Source organism: Lycium ferocissimum, chromosome 5 (assembly GCF_029784015.1).
Source record: "Lycium ferocissimum isolate CSIRO_LF1 chromosome 5, AGI_CSIRO_Lferr_CH_V1, whole genome shotgun sequence".
Classification (NCBI taxonomy): domain Eukaryota; kingdom Viridiplantae; phylum Streptophyta; class Magnoliopsida; order Solanales; family Solanaceae; genus Lycium; species Lycium ferocissimum.
Window position 1 is genome coordinate 2,862,670 of NC_081346.1, and position 20,146 is coordinate 2,882,815.

Below are 20,146 nucleotides of genomic sequence, written 5' to 3' on the forward strand. Positions count from 1 at the left end.
TTTTTTTTAATTTCAAGAGCTTAAATCCTAAACCTCTAATAAAAATGAAAAGATCATATTTATTTCACTACAATGCTCTGTGGGTTATAAGATTGAACTTAAAGCTTCCCCCAGAGTTAATGTGAACTGTTACAACTGTTTTATCTACTAGTTTAATTGAACTGTGTCTTTATGCTGAAAATGGGCAACATAATGTACAAGATTGTTGGGCACAATGATGAACCTCCTTCCTTTAGCCACGCATGAATATGAATGGTAGTTGACTCTTAACTATTTTTATATATTTAAGGTCGCATTTCAATAAAATTAATCTGAGTGTTTACATCAAAATATGTATTTTTTTACACGTTCATTTACCAACTCCATCATGCAGCTTAATTAATATATTGTAACATCTCGGGCCCTCATACTAAGATACGACTCGTATTAGGAGAGTAAAACGAAATTTAGAAGGTCTCAACGTTTTTTTGCAAAAGTGAAAGCTCATAGAGGCAATATATGCATGATTAGTTGGGAATTTGAAAAGCGCGCTTAATAGAAAATTGCAGTACGTGAAAACCTTTCCATCATATAAAGATCGAGCGAAGCGAGATTGGAACGAAGTTATGGTATCTACAGCGTGACGGCCAATTCCAAAGTTGTACAACGTCGCACAGTGGTGCCCGTTGACGCAGTAAAAGCGAACGAGCGCAAACGCTCTCGACAGTACGAGTAATTGCGCGTTAGACGTGCGGCAAACTGACAAGCATGGGTGAGCTTTTGAGTAAGGAAGTACCAAATTTTCGCGTTTCTCTTATATTTGAAACGAGGTTTGAATTCACTAACACCACGCACCTGATACGAAAAATCATCTTGAGGAAATAGAGAAACGAAGTCACCGAAGCTTGAGGCCCTCGGGTAAGTTAGTGATTCTAGGTTAAGATAAGTCCCAATACCACCAGCAATTTAAAGCCACTTCCAAATCATTAGATATTCGATTAGAGACATCATTGTTAAGCAAAGAAATACTAGAACTCGAATTCAGAGGATTGAACTGAAAAGTGTCTTACACTCTCTAATCGTTGTAGTTGTGAATTGATGAGTTTAACTTGGGAGATTAGTAAATGGGTTTTGGATTGTTGACTTAGAATTGTTGTAATCATATGGGTGATGAAGAATGGTGTTATTAAATACAGAAATGAGATTGTAGAATCGCACCAGAAGTAGTAAAATAGAATTGGGTGGAGGAAACACCGTTAATGAAGGTGTATGCTTGACACCCTTGAGGAGTGTTTGATAAAATATTTAGATGACCGTAGATATTATTGAATGGAATCCCTTTGACTTGTGTGCTATAGATTAAAGTTGAAAGGGTTGACGAGGAAACGTTGCTCTACGCTCGAATCCTGAGAATTTAAGGTATGTGAGCTAACTCTACGTTTGGGAATGTTGATAATTCTCGCTTACAGTGAGTTTATTAATTATTACGATTTGCCTCGAGTTATAGTTGTGCTTTAGTTCCATGAATAGTTGTAGAACCTACATTCTCTTGGTTACCATGTTAGATTCGACTTTCGTTAGAACGTTGTGAACTCGAGCATGTCCCAAATGAGCCTAAGTGTTTTATGCCAGGTCTCAGTCTGAAAACAGTGTGGCAAAGCTTGATTAAGGCTTCGAATTAAAGCAATCGGTTATTACAGGAATATATGTCTCGATTCAGTAATGTTCATTATTCGGGGGTCTTAGTTCTTCTAATAATAATTGTTGAATGTTGAACTTTCTTCATTTTAGCAGGAGCACGCATATTTTCCCGAAAGCAGCTTGTATTTTCTGAGCGCGTTATGGTGTATACGTATGTAGACGAGCCGTGAACTAACGTGCCCAACGACGAGGTCATGGTTTGTCATTTATTATTGAGCCGGAGTCCGTGTGTCCGGGAAAACGAGGATACGGATGCGAACGAGTATTCATATCTCTACTTCTTTATTCGGTTATCGGTTCGATTCCCGATTTCGTACTTACGGTTCTTTACTGAGTTGCTTTAAATACCGTCTGATTCAAATGTCTTAATCGCAATGGAGACTGCATGCCGCGTGATACGGTAATTCTGAGGTGATGCGGCTATTTCGTTAGGATCTCGATGCTCCGTTAGGATAGTGAGCATTTGATTCTTTCGGGGCCTTATCGTTTTGTTATAATATTTTAGCTTTGAACGGAGTTCGAGTATACGGGGGAAGCATACGGTGTCAGTTTTAGGTACTTCGCCAGATGTGCATGGAGCTATAGTTGGAACGTTGATTTGAAACTTTTGTGTTAAGCAGAAGTGTTAACTACGTATTTATACTCTTCGCCTAAATTTAATTATTTCGTACTTACTTTCTTTTATCCGTTCGAACGTTTAGTAGATACGGCGTGTATTGCGTTTACTCACATTTAGTATGTTTTGATATCACGTATTGATCTGGTAGGCAGTTGGTTCGCTCGATTACATACAATGAACGCAGGGTAAGTGATATTACGCCCGAACTATGGTTGGGGCCGTGACAAAACTTGGTATGAAGCGCTGGTTAAAGTATCCTAGAAGTCTGTAAACATGTGGTGGGTTTCCTCATATATGTGTATTTAAGTAGCACATGTAAACGATTATTCTGAACATTGGTGTATTTTTTTCTACTCGGATAGATACCACAGCTTCGACGATAAATAACCTTCTCTTCTATTGAATTACGTACTTTACACGAATGCGCAGTATGAGTCAAAGTAGAGATAAATTACCATTTAAGTATAATTTTGAAGTGTATGACAATAGATAGACTTGAGATGATATTGAGAAAGTGGAATAAAGTACGTATGCAGAAAGGGGTAGTTGTATCATGAAGTGAAAGTGAAATAATAATAACGTACGTAAGTAGGGAATGCGGTAATATTATTATGTTGGAAGAGATTTGAGGACGAGGAAGAGAGATAGAAAACGGGAAGAGATAGCGTAGAAATCGATGAAACTAGAGATGCAATGCGAATGCATGGAGAATCCCGAAATTGAGAGGGGGGAAAGCGATAGTTTTCCCCGCGAGGAAGGTGCGTGGACCAGCCTACATCTCTTTGGCCGGTGCACCACGTTCTAGTCCCGAATATGATCGGAAAAGTCAGGACCGGCCGAAGCAAAGTTTCGGGCACCGAGCTCTCGGTCGGGGGAGAGGACAATAGGCACGAGAGAGGTTACAGAATCCTGAGCAACAAGTGTGATAAGAGGCACCATGGGGTGTATCGTTTAGGCATGGATGTGTGTTTTGGGTATAAAGAAAAATTGTTCTGTCTCTAAAAAGCAATACATCGATGATACGAATGCTGGAGGTAATATGTCTCGATCCGAAATTTAGCGACTACAAAACTCTCAAAACTGACGAAGTGACAGAAAGTCCCAGCTACGTCAGTAATACGGACCTTCGGCAAACCGTTGCATGCTTTAGCAGTGTTAGGGACTTAAGAGGCATCTTGAGATGTAGCCGCGAGGTATGGTCGCGGCTGACAACTCTAATGCAGAACCCCGTGGGGCAATGGTATGATTTTAGTCACGAGCGAGGCACGGATTGATCGCCTTGGTTTTGTATAGAAAAAGAGCACATGGGAAAATTACCTATGATTAAAAGTGTTATGATTTTTTCGGATAACGGTACCGTACGAACTATGCCCGTGAATAAAATGGATCGTGTACGGCATGAAAACCAGGAGCAGACGATATCAAATCTCTGGGAATAGTTTTAGTTTGTTTAAGTTTAGTCAGATCAGAGTTAGAGAGTACGATGGTAGTAAGTTACTACGAGAAGGAAATATTATTAAGAGATAAAGATATGACAGTTCCCTGCCGGTTATGTGATTAAGTGTTTACCCGGATGTGTATAGTACGTATGATTTTGGAAAAATTGTATAACTGAGTTTGGTGTTAGTTGTTCCCGATTTTTCATTTTAAGGCAATGAGGTGAAAGCATTCTAAGTGTGATCCCATGCTGCATGGTTCGGAAAGATAGTATGCGATCATGGGAATAACGTCGGATAGTAGAGAGTTAGAAATAACCTTATGCTTCACTTTAGTATTAGGAGCGAATAAGAAGACATAAATATAGCAATTGGTTAACTAGTAAGTAAGTTTTGAGTAGATATGATGCATTCGCAATTTCGGCGGAGACTGGTAAGTCTGATTATTTAGTTAAATAGAATAACCACAGTAAATATGATGTGAGTTTGATCTGTCAAGATGTATGTTAGAAATCAAGGGTTTTAAGTTAAATTCGGAGTATAATTCTGATTAGTGAAGGAAAATTCGGCTAAACCGTAGAAACGAGCTACGGAAGAATAGCCTTTAAGAGTTATCGAAAAAGGGTTTTCCTAAGATTGACAGTGTGAACGGAGTTAAGTCGTTGAGATTGTGTATGATAGTCTTTAATACATTAGCTTTCCATTTATGTAAGTAATTTGAATTTTCCTTGCTAAAGTTGTAGTGGAGTCGAAAGATAATCACTTCGATGATGTAAAGTGCAAGGGTGCAGAAGATAAGGAAAGTTGTTCGGATCTGACGAAAAGAAAGTTGTAGTACAGACGTTGATAACTTTGAACAAGGGGGAATAGTAATGGTCGTTAGTCCCGGTGGGATGTTGAAAGCAGAAGGGTTAGAAAAACGCAGATATAATTTAGCGAGTTCGATTAGGATGGCGTAATGAGATAGTCTCGTAAGAATACGCGCCATGTAGAAACAGTGAGTAGAAGGATCGTCGATCGACTTATGTCTAGATCAGTTACTATCAATTAAGTGACAAAATTAAAACTATAAAATGTAACAAACTTAGGATCTCCGGTGTCCGGTTGATTGGTGAGCCCAGGTTCTTTGAGGCTGCTCGTTTCTTCCTCGATGTTTATAAACGTTTACTGGCTTGATCGGTATGCGGGGGACACTGTCCCCAAAAAATTGTCGATTTTCGGCTGACTTCCTTATAGGCTTATAAAACTGTAGTTACGGAATGATCGGAAGCTTGAGCTTTGTGTTGGGCACTGTTGGCTAAGTATTTATACCTCAAACTTATTCGACCATTTTAGAAACGATTAGCACACTTACAGATGTGGGTCAGCTGCTTTGCGTATAATGATTTAGGGAGAACACGACTGGCTACAGGATTGATGGCGTTTCACCCACTATTTGCAACCTAAATCGGCCAGATGCCCAGAAAAACTGTCAATTGGTTGGGACTATAAAAAACCAGTTGCTGACTTAGATCTGGTCCTTGGATAGATCACCTTGATTCGGGTCTTGTACGAATAATTAATCCAGGACATTTAGTAGATCGACATGTGTTAAGTTTCATTGCAGCGTTAGGTATGTTTTGATATCCTTTGTCTAATGATCCATTTGACGATTGGTTCTCTGAAGTCGCATCTTTGATCGATAGCTAATTGTAAATCGCTACCCTTTCAGTATACTTGAGAACGCAAACGTATCTTCACGCCATTTGTTGGTAAGGTCGTTATTTTTAAAATAGGTGTGATGTTTAGATAAGTAGTTACCTCGTTTCTAAATAACGCAGTACTTGTTGGATACTTCATTTTCTTTCTCCCCATTCCATGTGGTTCGTTTTATAGCCTAAATCTCTTCAAATTAGTGTTAAACATCTCTGATTGTTGACCTGAATTTATGTGACATTAATAAGGCTGAACAAAATAAGCGTGTGGCACCCTTATTTGAGGACTAGTTTGACCAGCGATGTATGTTGCGTGTAAATGTCATCAATATCAATTAGCGGTGACAGGTAGCTCTCACGAATAAAAGCTTTTCATTTTAGTGATGTTGTTGCAAAATTCTTGATATGTTAGGACTAATCAATTTGACTTTTGTTTACTTTTTGTTTTTCGGCTTTTATTAGTTATTAATGAAATATTGTTGGGCTAAATTTTACTTGTGTTTTTCGATATAAATAAACAAACATAGAAAGTTCATTCAGCATCTAGCTCGCCTGCAATTCGGCCCTTACAGTATGTTTAATTTATTGTCTTGGTAAGTTTGTTGTCCTGAAGCCTTTACTGCGTGCATATACGTCAATTAATAGTAAACTTGTATTTGGCGTTAAAATGAATTCAAATTTTATATAAATGACAAACTTTGATGTTATTAAATATAATCAAAATACTCAAGTTAAAAAAATTGAATATCTTCTAAACCTGTAAAGATAAATAATTCATCTAAGCTATATGGTATATTATGTAATTGTAGATATTTATAATATGTTATGTGGTTACACCTCACCTATTATCTCTTTATTTATATTTTATTTTTCACTAGGTGTCCCCGTAAAACTCACACATTAGAAGACTTACACTGTCAAGTTCTACGATTTGTAAGGCTTATTATAGGGGTTATAAGTGTTACCCACAAAAAAGGTGAGCATGTGGTCATGCAAAAGATTATTTTACTAAGTAAGATAAGGAAAGAAACAAAGACATGCTGATTGCGTGACAACCGTCGCGTCTTAGCGCATCCATTTTGTTGCTCGTTAGCATTGTTCATTAAATTTTGAGAATTTTGTTCAAACCCAAGGCTCAAAATCGAGACATTTAATCAAGGGTGAATGTACCCTACCCCAGCTACAAATATTGGTGGTCCTATTATCTCTGCATACACAATGTTCGTGGAGTATGTTTCTTTTAGTCACTCTAATTGATCTATGATGATCAAAGCTATTGTTGATGATATTGATATTCATCTTGGAAATGCACCATATATAGATATTACACATTGCAAGTACAAATATGATACTCTAGATACGTACATCGCGCGTTTACCTTATATTAATCGGTACACGAAAATAAAAATAATATGTCTGAATTATAATTAAGATAAATTTTAGAGGAAATATAATAGTTTCTGAATATGATGGATATAATTAACAAAAAACAAATTTCTCGCATTAATAACAAATTAATCCACTAATAATATATATCCTGTTTGGCCTCCAGTTCAATTTTCTTCGTCATGATGTAGTGATTAAATGGCCTAAAATAGCATTGATCAAACTTTCAGTGAATTAGTAACGATTAGTGATTACTACATGAATTTTGTTTTTATTTTTATTTCTACATTCTATAGGACATTCAAATGAGGATAAAATCTGTATAAGGTAAATCTTAAATTGACTTTAATTCCTAATAGTAGAACTTACATAGATCAAATTAGGAATCGATTTAATAGGAATTTTTTAAATTTAATTTCAAAGTCTAAATATTAGGAAAAAAGTAAATGACAATTTTATCTATTGTATAGTCTTTTAATAAAGGACAAAAAGTTCTATTAACATTTCTGAGGCCTTCATGCTTTTAAAATAATATAGATTAGCTCTCTCATTTATTATCACGTTTGCTTTGATGATATCGAATATGAATGGTTCAGAAAATGTAATTAATTGTGAATCTCCCATTTTAGTTTAACATAGCAAATTGAACTTGGAATTCAATACAATGCCACACGTGGGAGACTAGTTTTTTTTTTTTTTTTTTTTTTAATTTCATATGTTGTCATGCACGTATGACAAGGTAATGGTGAAATAGTATTTTAATATAGGTTTCTTTAAACATTCATAATAATATTCTCCGCATGTGATGTTATATCTAGTGTTTTAGCGCCTATTCGAGAAATTTTGAAATAATTGTGACTTGTATGTCATAAGTCAATATTTTGATCTTAGTTAATATGTCTATGTTTGTTCATGGAAAAATATTGGCGCGAAAGGCGTCGGAGAAAGTAGGGCAAAATTAAATTTTGGAAATTAGTTACGTATTACCAAATAAAATCCATAATCAATTAGGCTCAAAGAAAATAAGAGAAAATTGAGGCCAAAAACCTTGAGGGTGGCGGCCATGAGCCTTGGACCCACGCCATTAAGTTGATCATGTGATTAGCATGTGAGCTATTAATAGAGAGGGTATTATATACATGTTCATCCATAGAACATTTCAAGAAAAAAAAAACAAGGGAGAGTTGAGAGTTGAGGGTTGGTAGAATACAAGAGAAAAAAAAATATTCCAAGCCCTTTAGCTTCGTCCAAAAATCTTGTCTTTCTTGAATTATTAACAAGTTTCCAAAGACGCTCTCCCGTGGCATAATTAGTTTAGCGAAAGAATCACGTTTGCGGCAAGTTGAAATTTGAAGAAAAAGGTAAGAATTTCATTCATTTGTGTTATGGAATAAGTTTACATGTTATAATGATTAGAAGTAGGTGAGAATTATGGAAGTGTGGTGTGTGTGTGCATGGCGTGTGTGTGTGTGAAGGGTGAGTATGGCCGTGAGCCATAGTGATGAAGGAGGGAGGTGAATTAAATTTTATTTAGCTTGTTAGTTGTATCGTTATGACATGTATGACGTAAATAAGGTTTTAAACGATTTGAATCGGTATTGAAGTTGCATGTATGTTATTGTAGAATTGAGATTTTAGATGATTTTTATATAATTGCGAGAATGAGGTTGTAAATGTGAATTATGGTTATTGTTATTGAAATTGGAAGAAAACAATACGATTTAGTAGTTTTGTCGCATTGGTGGGAGTTTCGGATAGAATATGAAATTTGGCGGGAATACTTGAACCCACGGGTATTGCTTGAAATGTTATTGAATTATGATTGAATATTTTTGAATTAGTTAATGGATATGGAAAAATGTTGATATTAGTTTGATAGCGCGAAGCTGGGATGGAAGTTATTGAACTATGTAGAAAGGAAACTATTTATGTCATAATGCATTTTGTGATAGTTGTTGATGTTGTTGGGTTGCTGGGTTGTTGTTGTTGATAAATTGGGCCGAGCTAAGTCTCGGGGATGTTATATGTATAGGGGAATCTTTTGAAATTTCGGTAGACAAATATGAATTAAGTTAGATTCTTAAAATCTATAACTCCCACAATTAGTAAATGTGACCATTTGTAGATTATGCGAAACGGGGTTTGCGTTTAGCGAGCGTAAGACGCGCGTGAGTACAGCATGTAAAAGTAACCCGCTTCCTTTTGGCATGTCTTAGGTGTACTAGGTTTAAATTTGAGTCTAGGGACAATTACTAAAGCAAGAGTTTGACTTTTGAGTACTATTCGTTCGGCATAATTGAACTACATTTCTTATGTCGTTGGAAAATGATCAAACTTAGTAAATTTCCCAAGCGAACTCGAGCGCTACGAAACTCTCGTGGATGCTTCCATAGAATCAAACGTTCGTAAAAATTACGTAGGCCACCTCGACTTGGCTAGGGTGGGCCCACTAGCCCGGGTCCCCTCGTCGTCTGTTGGCTTATTTGATATGATGTTAAAAAGAAACTTTTGCGTATGATTATGGTTATCAAGGAATGATGTTACAGTAACTCGAATACGTTCTAATAAGTATTTGAATCACAAGTCCGACTGTAGAAATACTTTTGCGAAACAGATTCCATATTAACGATTATTTAAACTAGTTTTTAAGTTATCGTCGTAGGATCATACTACGTCTTTACAAATGTTTTACGTGTAAATTGCATTAGTCTCTCACTACTAAACTCGTGCATGTTATTGTGATATCGTTCGCCGAATCCGGGCAGAAGCTTTGTGATCGTGCGCTTCGTGATAAATTCGACGTTATCTTTGTGTTGCGGTTTTCGAGACCTCGCCGTAGAGGGCGGGTTCCTTTGTATACGGCGTTATGATGTGATATGGCATATGATTTGCTCTGATGATGTGATATGTTATGATGATATGATATGTTCGGGGATTATGGAGATTTGAAACATGCAGGTATCTTTGTGTTGTGGCACCCGTCGGAGTGGTAGCCCGTTCACGAAGCGTTATCGTGATTTTGATTGCATTATACATATATGATTTCGGTCTGATTTTGATACTTGATTTGATATTTTCTCTGTCTCTTGTTCATTTGGATTTGGATTTACGTATACTTGTCTTTATATCTTTGATGCTGCTCTTTTGACCCCTAACTTGTTTCGTTTCGTGCCAGTCGGATATGCGTTGAGTGATCCTCGGTGTGGGCTTCCTTTCTGCTTATCTTAGATTGCTCTTGATCAGGAAGATCTGTTGGTATATATCTTTTGCCCATGTATATCTTGGAGTACATTTGGACTATCTGGTACGGCGGGGCCACTGTCCATCATATGTCTTTGTTATGAGTCGTAGAGCTTTGTAGTCATATATGTGGGTCGAGGGTCTATGTGTGTTTGTTTTGTATGTAATTTGTATCTTAATGCGGTCCGTTTGGTCAGGAGCCATAGTGGCCCATACGTTTACATATGTGTATATATGTTCGGCAATGTACGTTATAGCTCTTGCGATCTCGATATGACATTTTGTATGTGACAGCTTAAGTTGGCATTTATTTTAAATACATTTTTAAAAAATGAGGAATATGATATCAGGATAAATTATGATGATATGATATGAGTCCGTTTGGGTGTCCAAATAGGGCCGAATGTGTCGCGGCACGGGGGCTGGGTCGTGACATGTGACACTTCAGTGACTATAGATCAAACGTCACATATGTGACTAATTTTAAAGCATATTTCCGCGAGGGATGGAGAAAAAAGCGGGAGAAATGGTTATTTGGTATTTTATAATTTTTTTTATGGATATTTTATAAGAGATTTTTATTTTTTTTTACACGTATGAGATACTAAAAATAACCGCGTAAGAGATGCGAAAAATTATTTTATTACATTGAGTGTAAAAAAAATCTTATTTCGTGGAAAAAGACAATACACATTTTAAGAATAATAAGCTATAACTATATGTAGCCTTATGGTTCAAATGAACCCCCAAATTTATATGTGTACATTATTTTTTTGTAAATTAATATAAATATTGTGTTTGAAACCATGAAGAGTTATGGGGTGGTGGCCTACTCTGCAAATTTTAACCTGAAAACAAGAACAAGAAGCGTATGGATGCAAGTTCCAATCAATGGGTCCTCACTCATCAATCATAATAGACACGTGACCTTGGCAATCACTTGTTTGCGTCTTCATAATTTTTCTCCCGAGCCATATGGATATAGTTAGTAAGTTCTATTTTTTTACAACCATTTTGCTATTCAGAAATTACTGTCATTAATCTGAGTTTGAGTAACGTAAAGTTTTTTTTAAAGGAAAACATTTTCTATCAGAAATTTCTCCATTTTCAGGTTTTAAATTCAAAACATTTGGTTGAGTATGGTGGAGGCAGTGGCGGATCCACCTTTATTTATCTAAGAAATTGAGACCTCTTTGCTAAAAAATTATACTCTGTAGATACATAATTTTTTTGTAGAAACTCTTTATATTTTGATTTTTCCTAGTGAAATCCTGACTTGATAAATCTCATCCACCCTACCATGCAGGGCCAGAGCCATGTTAGCTCCAGGTGGTTCATCTGAACCCCCTCGGCGAAAAATTACATTGTATTTTCAAAGTTAAAATTATTTTATTATGTATATATAGTAGATGTTGATAGCCGACTTCTTAACCGTGTATTTACCATTTTAAAAATTTTGAGCATACAGATGAAAATCACAGGCAAGCATTCTATTTCCACGCCTGTTTTGATAGATGATATGGTTATTAAATTGCTCTTGGGTCCTACTGCTTTGGTTAGTTGTATAAGAATTAACTTATTTTCTAGCAGTAATTCTTTGAACTATCAGACTGACATTAGTGTACTCTTTTGTCAAATTTTAACAACCTCTATGAAAATTGGGGTATAAACTGAATTTTTAAAGTTAAAATAATTGTAATATTTATAATTTGTTTAAATTCGCTTTGTTTAATTAATCAGATGAGTACTATAAGAATGTATTAAAATCCCAAATCGTGTTAAGTGTAGGCCTCAAGTTTATTTAGTGGACATTGGAAAAAAAAAAAAAAACACAAGATTTTCTTTTGATTTGTCGGCACAACTACCTTTTCATGTTCGTAACGGAATAGTGTGCATGATTTATTTTAACTGACGTGCGGTTGCCGGTGCTTGATGGTACGTTATTGCCAACTTTGTCATTGTCTCAAGATCCAATTGAATATAATATCTAAAAAAATTCTTAGTAATCTTTCAAGATTCCCTAATTCTCAAGATTATTTTAAACTTTATTTTCGATTTTGTGTGATATAACGGATACGGTTAATAGAAAATCGTGGTCAGGGCTGAGGTGCGGAGCTACAACTTTGCCTATGGGAATTCGGCAGAACCCTATAGCTTTGGCCAAAATTATGTATTTATGCTTTTGAATTTTTAAATATGGATAAATAAATTATTAAGAATCCAATAAGTTGCGTTTTCTAGAATTCAGAATTCATAAACTCAAAATTCTAGCTCCGTCTTTGATCATGGTTTCTGGGTCAACTTCGATATACCTCAACTAATTTCACGAAATATCTATTCCCATTCGTCAGCACATTTACAACCCACCTAAAGAGTTTGGTAAATATTTTGTCCAATGTCAAAGTTAATCTTAACTTCACCGACCTAAAAGTTGAGTATAGCCTGAAAATGATTGCAATGAAGAATGAGAATTGATACTAATCTTGTAAAGGTGCTTAAATTTACTTTGTTTTTTGTTCTTTTGTGTTTAATGGGACTGGTCGTTTACGTACATTTGATGGTTTGTTTGCTTTAGTTTCAAGTGTCAATCCAAGTATCATGGTTTTTACTTTCTTGTGAACCAAGGTTTTCGACTCTTGGAGCCTTTTCTACGAGTAAATGATCAGCAATTGGTGTTTTTTTTCAGTTAAAGCTAGAGACATTATAAAGTTGGAGAAATGATGATGCAAAGATATTGGAAAGGAAGATCTTTTTAGGTTATCATGGGTTGCAAATCATTATTCTCTTGCTTTGAGTAAGGATTAAATGCTACCAAATTGCATCAACCAAACTCTAGGCCGCCCTGCCACATAAAGATATTGGTTTTGAATTCGAGCTCTACAAATGAATTGTTTTTGATAAGGAGTTCTTTCCGGCACAAATTCAGATAATTAGTCAGGATTCCAATATAGGTATCGAACATAAGATGAAAAATATCAAAAAAAAAAAAAAAAAAAAAAAAAAAAGCAGTTACCGTCTGGGTCGAATATGATTAAACGAATTATGCATGATATGTGTGATTTTTTTTCAGCTTAATTTTCCGGTGTCCGAAGTTTTTTAATTTGTGTCGAGTAAATCCGCTCATAGAGGAATTGTTTATGAGTCTTCTCCTATTTTATCTAATGCAGTTAATATTTAGCTAGAGAGTTACTCATTTTATTAACTTGAACCCAAGATTTGGTTGAGAATTTCTCTCACCACACATTAGAATGGCACGTGTGACTCATTCATACTACTTCATATATGTAGTACTACTATGTAGGAGGATGGAGATTACGGATGATTCATTTATGTCTTCTATATGTTCACCACACATTGTTTGGTGGAAAAATTCACTGAAGAGAAAAAGACGTGCATTTATGAAGAATATACATGCAATATATATTGACTTAGGGAAGAAGGTTAGCTGAGGAAAAAGTAGATGGAAAAGAGTGGGGAATGTTAGTTTTGGAAGACAGGTGAAAAGTAACTATCACAAAAAAAATGTTGAGGAGAAATAAAGGCACTAAAGCTGATAATAATGAAACCAAAATAAAGTGTAAGAAAACAAAAGGTCTCATGATATTGTTCGTTTGCGCAGTCGAAGACAAGAGAGATAAGCATTAAAGAAAGGGCCCCAAAAAACACAGTAAAAAGAGGCTTTCTTTTAACGTGGCCATTGCTTGTTAAATCAGCTTATTATGTTGACAAATTCGTAGCCTATTTTACCAATTTTCCCACTTATATTTGTCTCTTCTCCCTTATTGAACTGTGCCCAAAAACCTTTCAACGTATATATATATATATATATATTTTTTTTTTTTTTAATTCACTCATGATAAGTTATGCTATTTCATGTTTTGATGATTTGACAAATTGATCCGAGGAACCAAATATGCATTTAGAGTGACTAAATGGGATTAGGTTCCACTAGCCGGATGCGTGGTCAACTCCCGGTATTAAAAGCTTCGTGACATATCTGACGCAAGTGGCAGCGATGCAGAAAGACAGTTGTAGTTTGCTAGTGGACAATGTAACGTCCCTTTCACATCAACTTGCTCCACCTATATAAACAACGTATTCTGTGAAATCCTATCACTCGCGAATGCGAAAACCACTTTCTCTTCTCAAGTGAAAGTGCGCATCTCTAAGTGCTCTCGAAAAACAAAGGCGCAACAATAAAGAAGGCCAGTTCCCGATCCTGAGAAGATGTCTTAAGTCCTTAGGTTTGTTGAGTCTTTGTCATTTGTTCTTTATCTTGTATCCCTGCACAGCTTTCAAGAAGTGTAATAGTAAGACAGATTATCAACCATTCTGAGTTTGTTCACTTGGCTAGATTTAGTCAAAGTGTTTTCTTTGCAATAGAATTATTGTAAAGGTCTTGCAATATAGTTATTGTAAGGGAGAAAAATTAAGAGTTTAATTCTTAGGTTGTAATATGAAGTTGCTCGTTTATAGTGAAGTTTGAGCAAATCCTACTGCATTGGGTCATGATTTTTAATCCCTTGAACAAGTAGTTTTCCACGTAAATATTCTATGTTTTTTACTTTGTGTCGTACTCAAAGGAATAGATAGAAAACCTGGTTCTCTATCTTTGTTTGGTGGACTCTTATATTCTTTCAACTCAGTGTTCGGTATTCGTAATATTAGGATTCGATTAAATCCTAATTTGTGTCGGGAAGTCCTACAAATTCACAATGGGTAAAGCGGTCACAAATAAAGTCGATTTCATAAGGCTTGAACTTGAAACCTCTAATTAAGGATAGGAGTACTTATCACTCCATTGCGACATGTGTTGGTAACATATATAGAGTTTAGTTTCTCTCTCTTCTTGGCACATAGTACTAGTTTATTTCAGGATGAAAACATGTCCTGAATCCAGACCTGACTTATTGAATTTATTATGGTCATAATCCAACTCTCCAAAAACGGACGAGATATTGAGAAAGAAATTTAGTATAGAAGGGTTTTGTATAAGTACTAGTTTTGCTACACAGAACAAACATTTTAACCATGAATTTGGGGCTAGCTAGTAGTACATATACTCTTTAACGTTTGACAGGCTAGTTAGTTTTTTTTTTTTGTTTATGTCCGTCTTTGCATGAAGTTCCACTATATCCGGATTCGCGCTGCGTAGGCCCCATTTTGGAGGAAAACGCTCCCTCTGCCATTTTTTAAATACTCGAATTCGAACCCGAAGAAATTGGCCGTCCGGTGCACCAAATCCTTTGGCGGTGACAGGCTAGTTAGTACTCCCTCCTATCACAATAAATATTGTCAAAGATTTTGACAAATTTATTGAAAAAAAATTATTTGATATCATTGATATAATTAAATTATCTTTTATCTCTTCTTCAATTACCCTTTACCTCTCGTTAGACTTTTTAGACCATCGATTGGACAAATGTTAGATTTGGAAAAGATATTTACTGTGTTCTCGATTTTCTAAAGTAAAATATACTTATTACGAATCAAATTTGCTTAACTAAAAAGGACACTTATTTTGAACGGAAGGAAAGAATATTTAATATTAGAGTAAAAACTTATTCGTATCGAATATTTAGACTAAATCAATGAAGCCCAACACAACTATTGTTAGCTGTTTCCATTCTTCATTTCTTCGTCTTCTTTTTACAGTATCCACTAGACGCCTAAGGGTAATTCTAGCCTTTCGGGTTTTTCGGAACTAAAGTGTTGGGCTGGATAATTTGGGCCAAAGATACCGTATAGGCCCATACTTCCTAATGTAGGCTTAGTCTGAGCCCGATAGAGTCTTGAATATTGCCCACTTCACTGGACAGGGGTTAGAGTTGGGTCATTTGCACGATTATCCTTCAAAGGCTCTGGTCTTTAATTTTCATTTTTTTTCACGGATTGTCCTTCTTTTGGGTGGTCTTTAATTTTTGTCCCTAAGACTAGTGGTCTTTAATTTTTATCTCTGGCAATATCTGCAGGAGTTTTGGGTTGAACATATTTCTTTAAGTTTTCCCAAAAAAAAAAAAAAAAAAAATCGGCGTAGGTTTGAATTCGCAAATCGCATGAGAATTTTACCTTCGCAACTCTTCCTTAAGGCAGAATTTTGCCTGAAGGTATTTTGAAGTTTTGCCCAAAATTCTACCTTAAGGTAGGATTTGCTAAGGCATAGTTTTCCTGCAAAACTCTACCTTAAGGCATAGTTTGTAGGCAAACTCCTAATATCATCAGCATAATTTGCCCTGCAAACTCGCCTTAAGGTAGAATTTTGCGGGCAAACTATGCTGATGGGGTAAGTGTGTACCAAAATACCTAACGATTTTTTTTTTAATTTTCACACAGCGTGGTTCGAACCAGAACATCCGAGATTTTAGGCGAAGGGCTTAAAAAAAAGTTAAATACTTTCATTTTGATAGGTAAAAATTAAATACCACGCCCAAAATAAGGGCATTCCGAATTGCCCTTTAATTTTTTCCCTTCGCCTAATATGAGGTTTGGCGTTCGAACCTCGGTTCAGTTAAAAAAAAATCACAAGGCAGATCGTAGTAAAGTTAAGTCTATTCGGGTCAAAGTTAGGCCTCAGGTAAAGTTTCAAACTCTATCTTACCTTGTGAATCCAAATCTCTACCTTTTTTTTTATTTTTTATATTTTTATCCAAACCTCTGCTTACAATTTTTTTTTTAACTGAGTTAGAGTTCTAACCCACAACTTCGGGTACTAAGCGAAAAACAAAAATTCAATATCCCCAATTTGAGAGACAAAGATTAAAGACCAGTGCCTTTGAAGGGTAATCCGCACAAAAAAATGGTTATTGGGTTTTAAGACCTTATTGGTATCATATTTGGCCCAAACATTAAAGACCACGTTCATTTCAGCTTCGCCATTGCACTTCTCCATCACAGGTATCTGCTGTTTTATTTAGTAAAAGCTTCAAACTTGGTGTGTCTTTCGATTTATTTCTAAATTTTGCTTCCCCTTATTGATATTTTTGTCAAGGTTATGCTGCAATTTTTTTTTCTTTCTTTTTTTGCAATGCTAAGTTACATAATCTATGTTTAGAGTCTGAAAATTTTCTTGACTGAAATATAGTGAAATCCGATGGTTGTTAGTTGTTACATCTTGCTACTTTTGCTATTACATGCTTGCTTGCTACCCTAAAAAAACTATTTGTGCGTAGCTGTGTGGTTTTGGTGTAGCCGGGCGTTGTGCAAGTGAGTTGTTCGATAAAATGTCTAGGTGAAAATTTAGTATTAGTAATGCATTATTTGGTTACCCTTTTTGATACTTGCATAAAGTTTAGTATTATACAATCAATTATTTAGTTGTCATTTTTGTTGCCCGCACAAAGAATTTTGATACTCACATAAAGTTTCATGTTGTGTGATTAGTAATACACAAATTAAAACAATTAACATGATCAGCATAACTCTTATGTGTTATTTTTAAACAAAGAGTAAATAGGACATGTATTTCTAAGCTTTGCATTATAATTTATGTATTACGATTAGTTATCGATAAAATGTCTTGGTGAAAATTAGGTGTTAGATTTTTTGGATTAAGTTCTTATTTGGTTACTCCATCTCTTGTTTTCAGCTTGTTTGGGAAACTTTGTTGTTGAGCGGAAAGCTTGGTTACATATCTGAGGACTATCTATGGAGGGGGAAGAGGATCCGGTGAAGAAAGAGAGGGTGGTAGAGGCGAGAGCAAGAAATATCAGCCATAATGTCAGGTGTACAGAGTGTGGCAGTCAATCCATTGAAGATTCTCAAGCTGACATTGCCATACTCCTCAGGAAGGTATATCTTACTCTTACATCTCCCGCATTTGCATCACTAGTTTCCACAACGACAACTCCTAATGCTAAGCTAGTTGATGTCTAATCCTCGCTAACCATGTTACTCCATTTAGACCTGTATCTGTCAAATACTTAAAAAGTTTGGTTCTTTGTTGACTAGTTTCCACATTTTCGTTCTTTTCGGGGTTGAGATTTTAAGGCCTTATTTCAATGATAATAAAGCATTCCCAGAAAGGCTCATATAATAGATGGCTGATCAGATAGAGCACAAGGAAAACATGTAAGGTCTGGTTTTAATAACTGGAAGTAATAAGTGATCCAACTGGAGGAAGCAGATCTATAATTTGAGACAAAATTCGTCTATTTAAATAGCGTTGTCGAAGATAGTTAGTATATGTTAATATCATTTTGTAGGGGTATGTCTCTCTATGTAATTTGGTCTCTAAGTTTCTAAATAACAATTGTCTTGGGAAACTGCTTTGCAGATATAAAGAAAGTATTTTTACTTAGCAGTTTGTTGATTACTTATATTCTTTTTCCTGATAAAAAAATCAATAACTACATTGCACAGTGGATGTGAAGAAGTAGACCATTATTTGGCAATAATGAGCCATTCTAGTATTTTCTGTGAATCCCCACTTTAAGTAGTCATGCATTTGATCGGAATACCCAATTCGTTATCAAATACAACTCTTTTGATCATTGTTTTGCACGTACTTGCAGTTGCAGTAGAATGCCTTTCAAATTCACCTATTGCAACATGTGCTTTGTAAATTTCTTCGACACAGAATAATCAATCTCTCCAACACATAAATGGTTGTGAGTTTACATTGTTATGTGACTTAAATATGGCTGAGGTAAACAAACAAGCTGCCCATGATATTATCTTTTTGAAGGCATTGAGTTTTTCCTTTTACATTTAAGAAAATAAGAGGTTTTCCATATTACTGGCACTTATTTTCCCCCCTTGAACTAGTTCTTTCCCCTTTGCTCTCATAATGAGTAAACCAAACTTTTTCAGTTGGTCTATATCGTAATTGACCTCTTCTATGGGTCTGGTTTCTTGAACCTATTGGATATGCTATTTTCTGGATTGTCCTTTTTAAAAAAAGAAGAAGCTCTATTCTGGATTGTCAAGGAACTATTTTGTTTGTGAGCTTCTAAATCTGCATTTACCATCTCTTTGACATAGAGGGTGATAACAAGGAGCCAAACACAAAATATGTCTTCTGCATGGTAGGTTAGTATTTTTTGTTTGCGGGACTTGCTTTTGATGGATAAAGAGTTAATCCCAGAGCAAGAACCATGACTTCCTGAGTTTTATGGTTGATATCTCCTTTTTGTATTAGGTTTAGAGTGTTATGTCGTAATTCTACTGTCTTCTTGACCAACTTACCGATTGCCTTGATTATCACACTTTAGCATAATGGTATTGCATTCTCCCTTTAGGAGATATGCCACAAGTCCTCTTTGTTTTGCATCATGTGGCTCTAGGTATTTTTCATTTATCTGATCAGATACTCTTCTTTGGAATTTGTATGTTTATTCTACTTATCCAAATTAAAACAACTAAATAATTGAGGAGTTATATATATGTTCTTTGGACTGTTCTTGAATCCATGCCTAGTTATTCCAACTTTTGGGTGTGATTTTTGACTTGGGTCATCTTTTTTAGCTAATTCGGGATGAAATTAAAGCTGGGAAGTCTGATAAGGAGATCTACACGAAGCTTGAGGATGATTTTGGTGAAACAGTACTTTATGCCCCAAAATTTGATATGCAAACGGCTACTTTATGGCTCTCTCCGGTCAGTTAAAGTTTGCTATCTACCTCTGCCTTGCTCTTTCAAAGATTATATTAATAGACAGAAGTACTGAAGTTGTTTAATTTTTTTGACGCAGCTACTAGTTGCTGGTGCTGCTGGAGGTTTGTGGGCTTACAAGAAGCACAGACAGAAGACCAATGTGCACATTATGGCTTTGAATCTCGTTCGAGGAATTCCATTAACACCAAAGGAGAAAGAAACAATGCTCGATGTCCTCACGCCACCTCCTGGGGGAACATCTTCCTTGAGTTGGTGGAGAAGATGGCTTCAGCAATGAAAACTTCTTTTACCTGTCATCGCTTCCTTGCATTCTATTTTATCTGCTAGAATATATTAAGTTGTCAGCTAGTCAAGAAGCCATCCTATCCATGTCATTTTGCATTGGCGTGTTTGAATTAGTCATACATCATCGTGATTATACAATTTTCTTAAGGGTATACTCTGATATAAGTGATCTACATCTTATTGTACAAAAAGTG

General features: G+C 35.6%; 1 protein-coding gene across 3 annotated transcripts; it reads left to right on the plus strand.

Moving 5' to 3' along the window:
- Nucleotides 1–16,853: 16,853 nt before the first annotated feature.
- LOC132055430 (cytochrome c-type biogenesis CcmH-like mitochondrial protein) lies at nucleotides 16,854–20,123 on the plus strand. 3 transcript variants are annotated; one of them, XM_059447239.1, is made up of 4 exons: nucleotides 16,854–16,949; nucleotides 17,692–17,843; nucleotides 19,518–19,649; nucleotides 19,744–20,123. In XM_059447239.1, the coding sequence occupies exons 2-4, from the start codon at nucleotides 17,700–17,702 to the stop codon at nucleotides 19,942–19,944; spliced, it is 477 nt and encodes a 158-aa protein (XP_059303222.1). In that variant the 5' UTR covers nucleotides 16,854–16,949; nucleotides 17,692–17,699; the 3' UTR covers nucleotides 19,945–20,123. The 3 variants fall into 3 exon arrangements, with proteins under 3 accessions (XP_059303222.1, XP_059303223.1, XP_059303221.1); XM_059447240.1 differs by having other exon boundaries at nucleotides 16,882–16,949; nucleotides 17,674–17,843; XM_059447238.1 differs by lacking the exon at nucleotides 16,854–16,949 and having other exon boundaries at nucleotides 17,015–17,843.
- The last annotated feature ends 23 nt before the right edge of the window (nucleotides 20,124–20,146 follow it).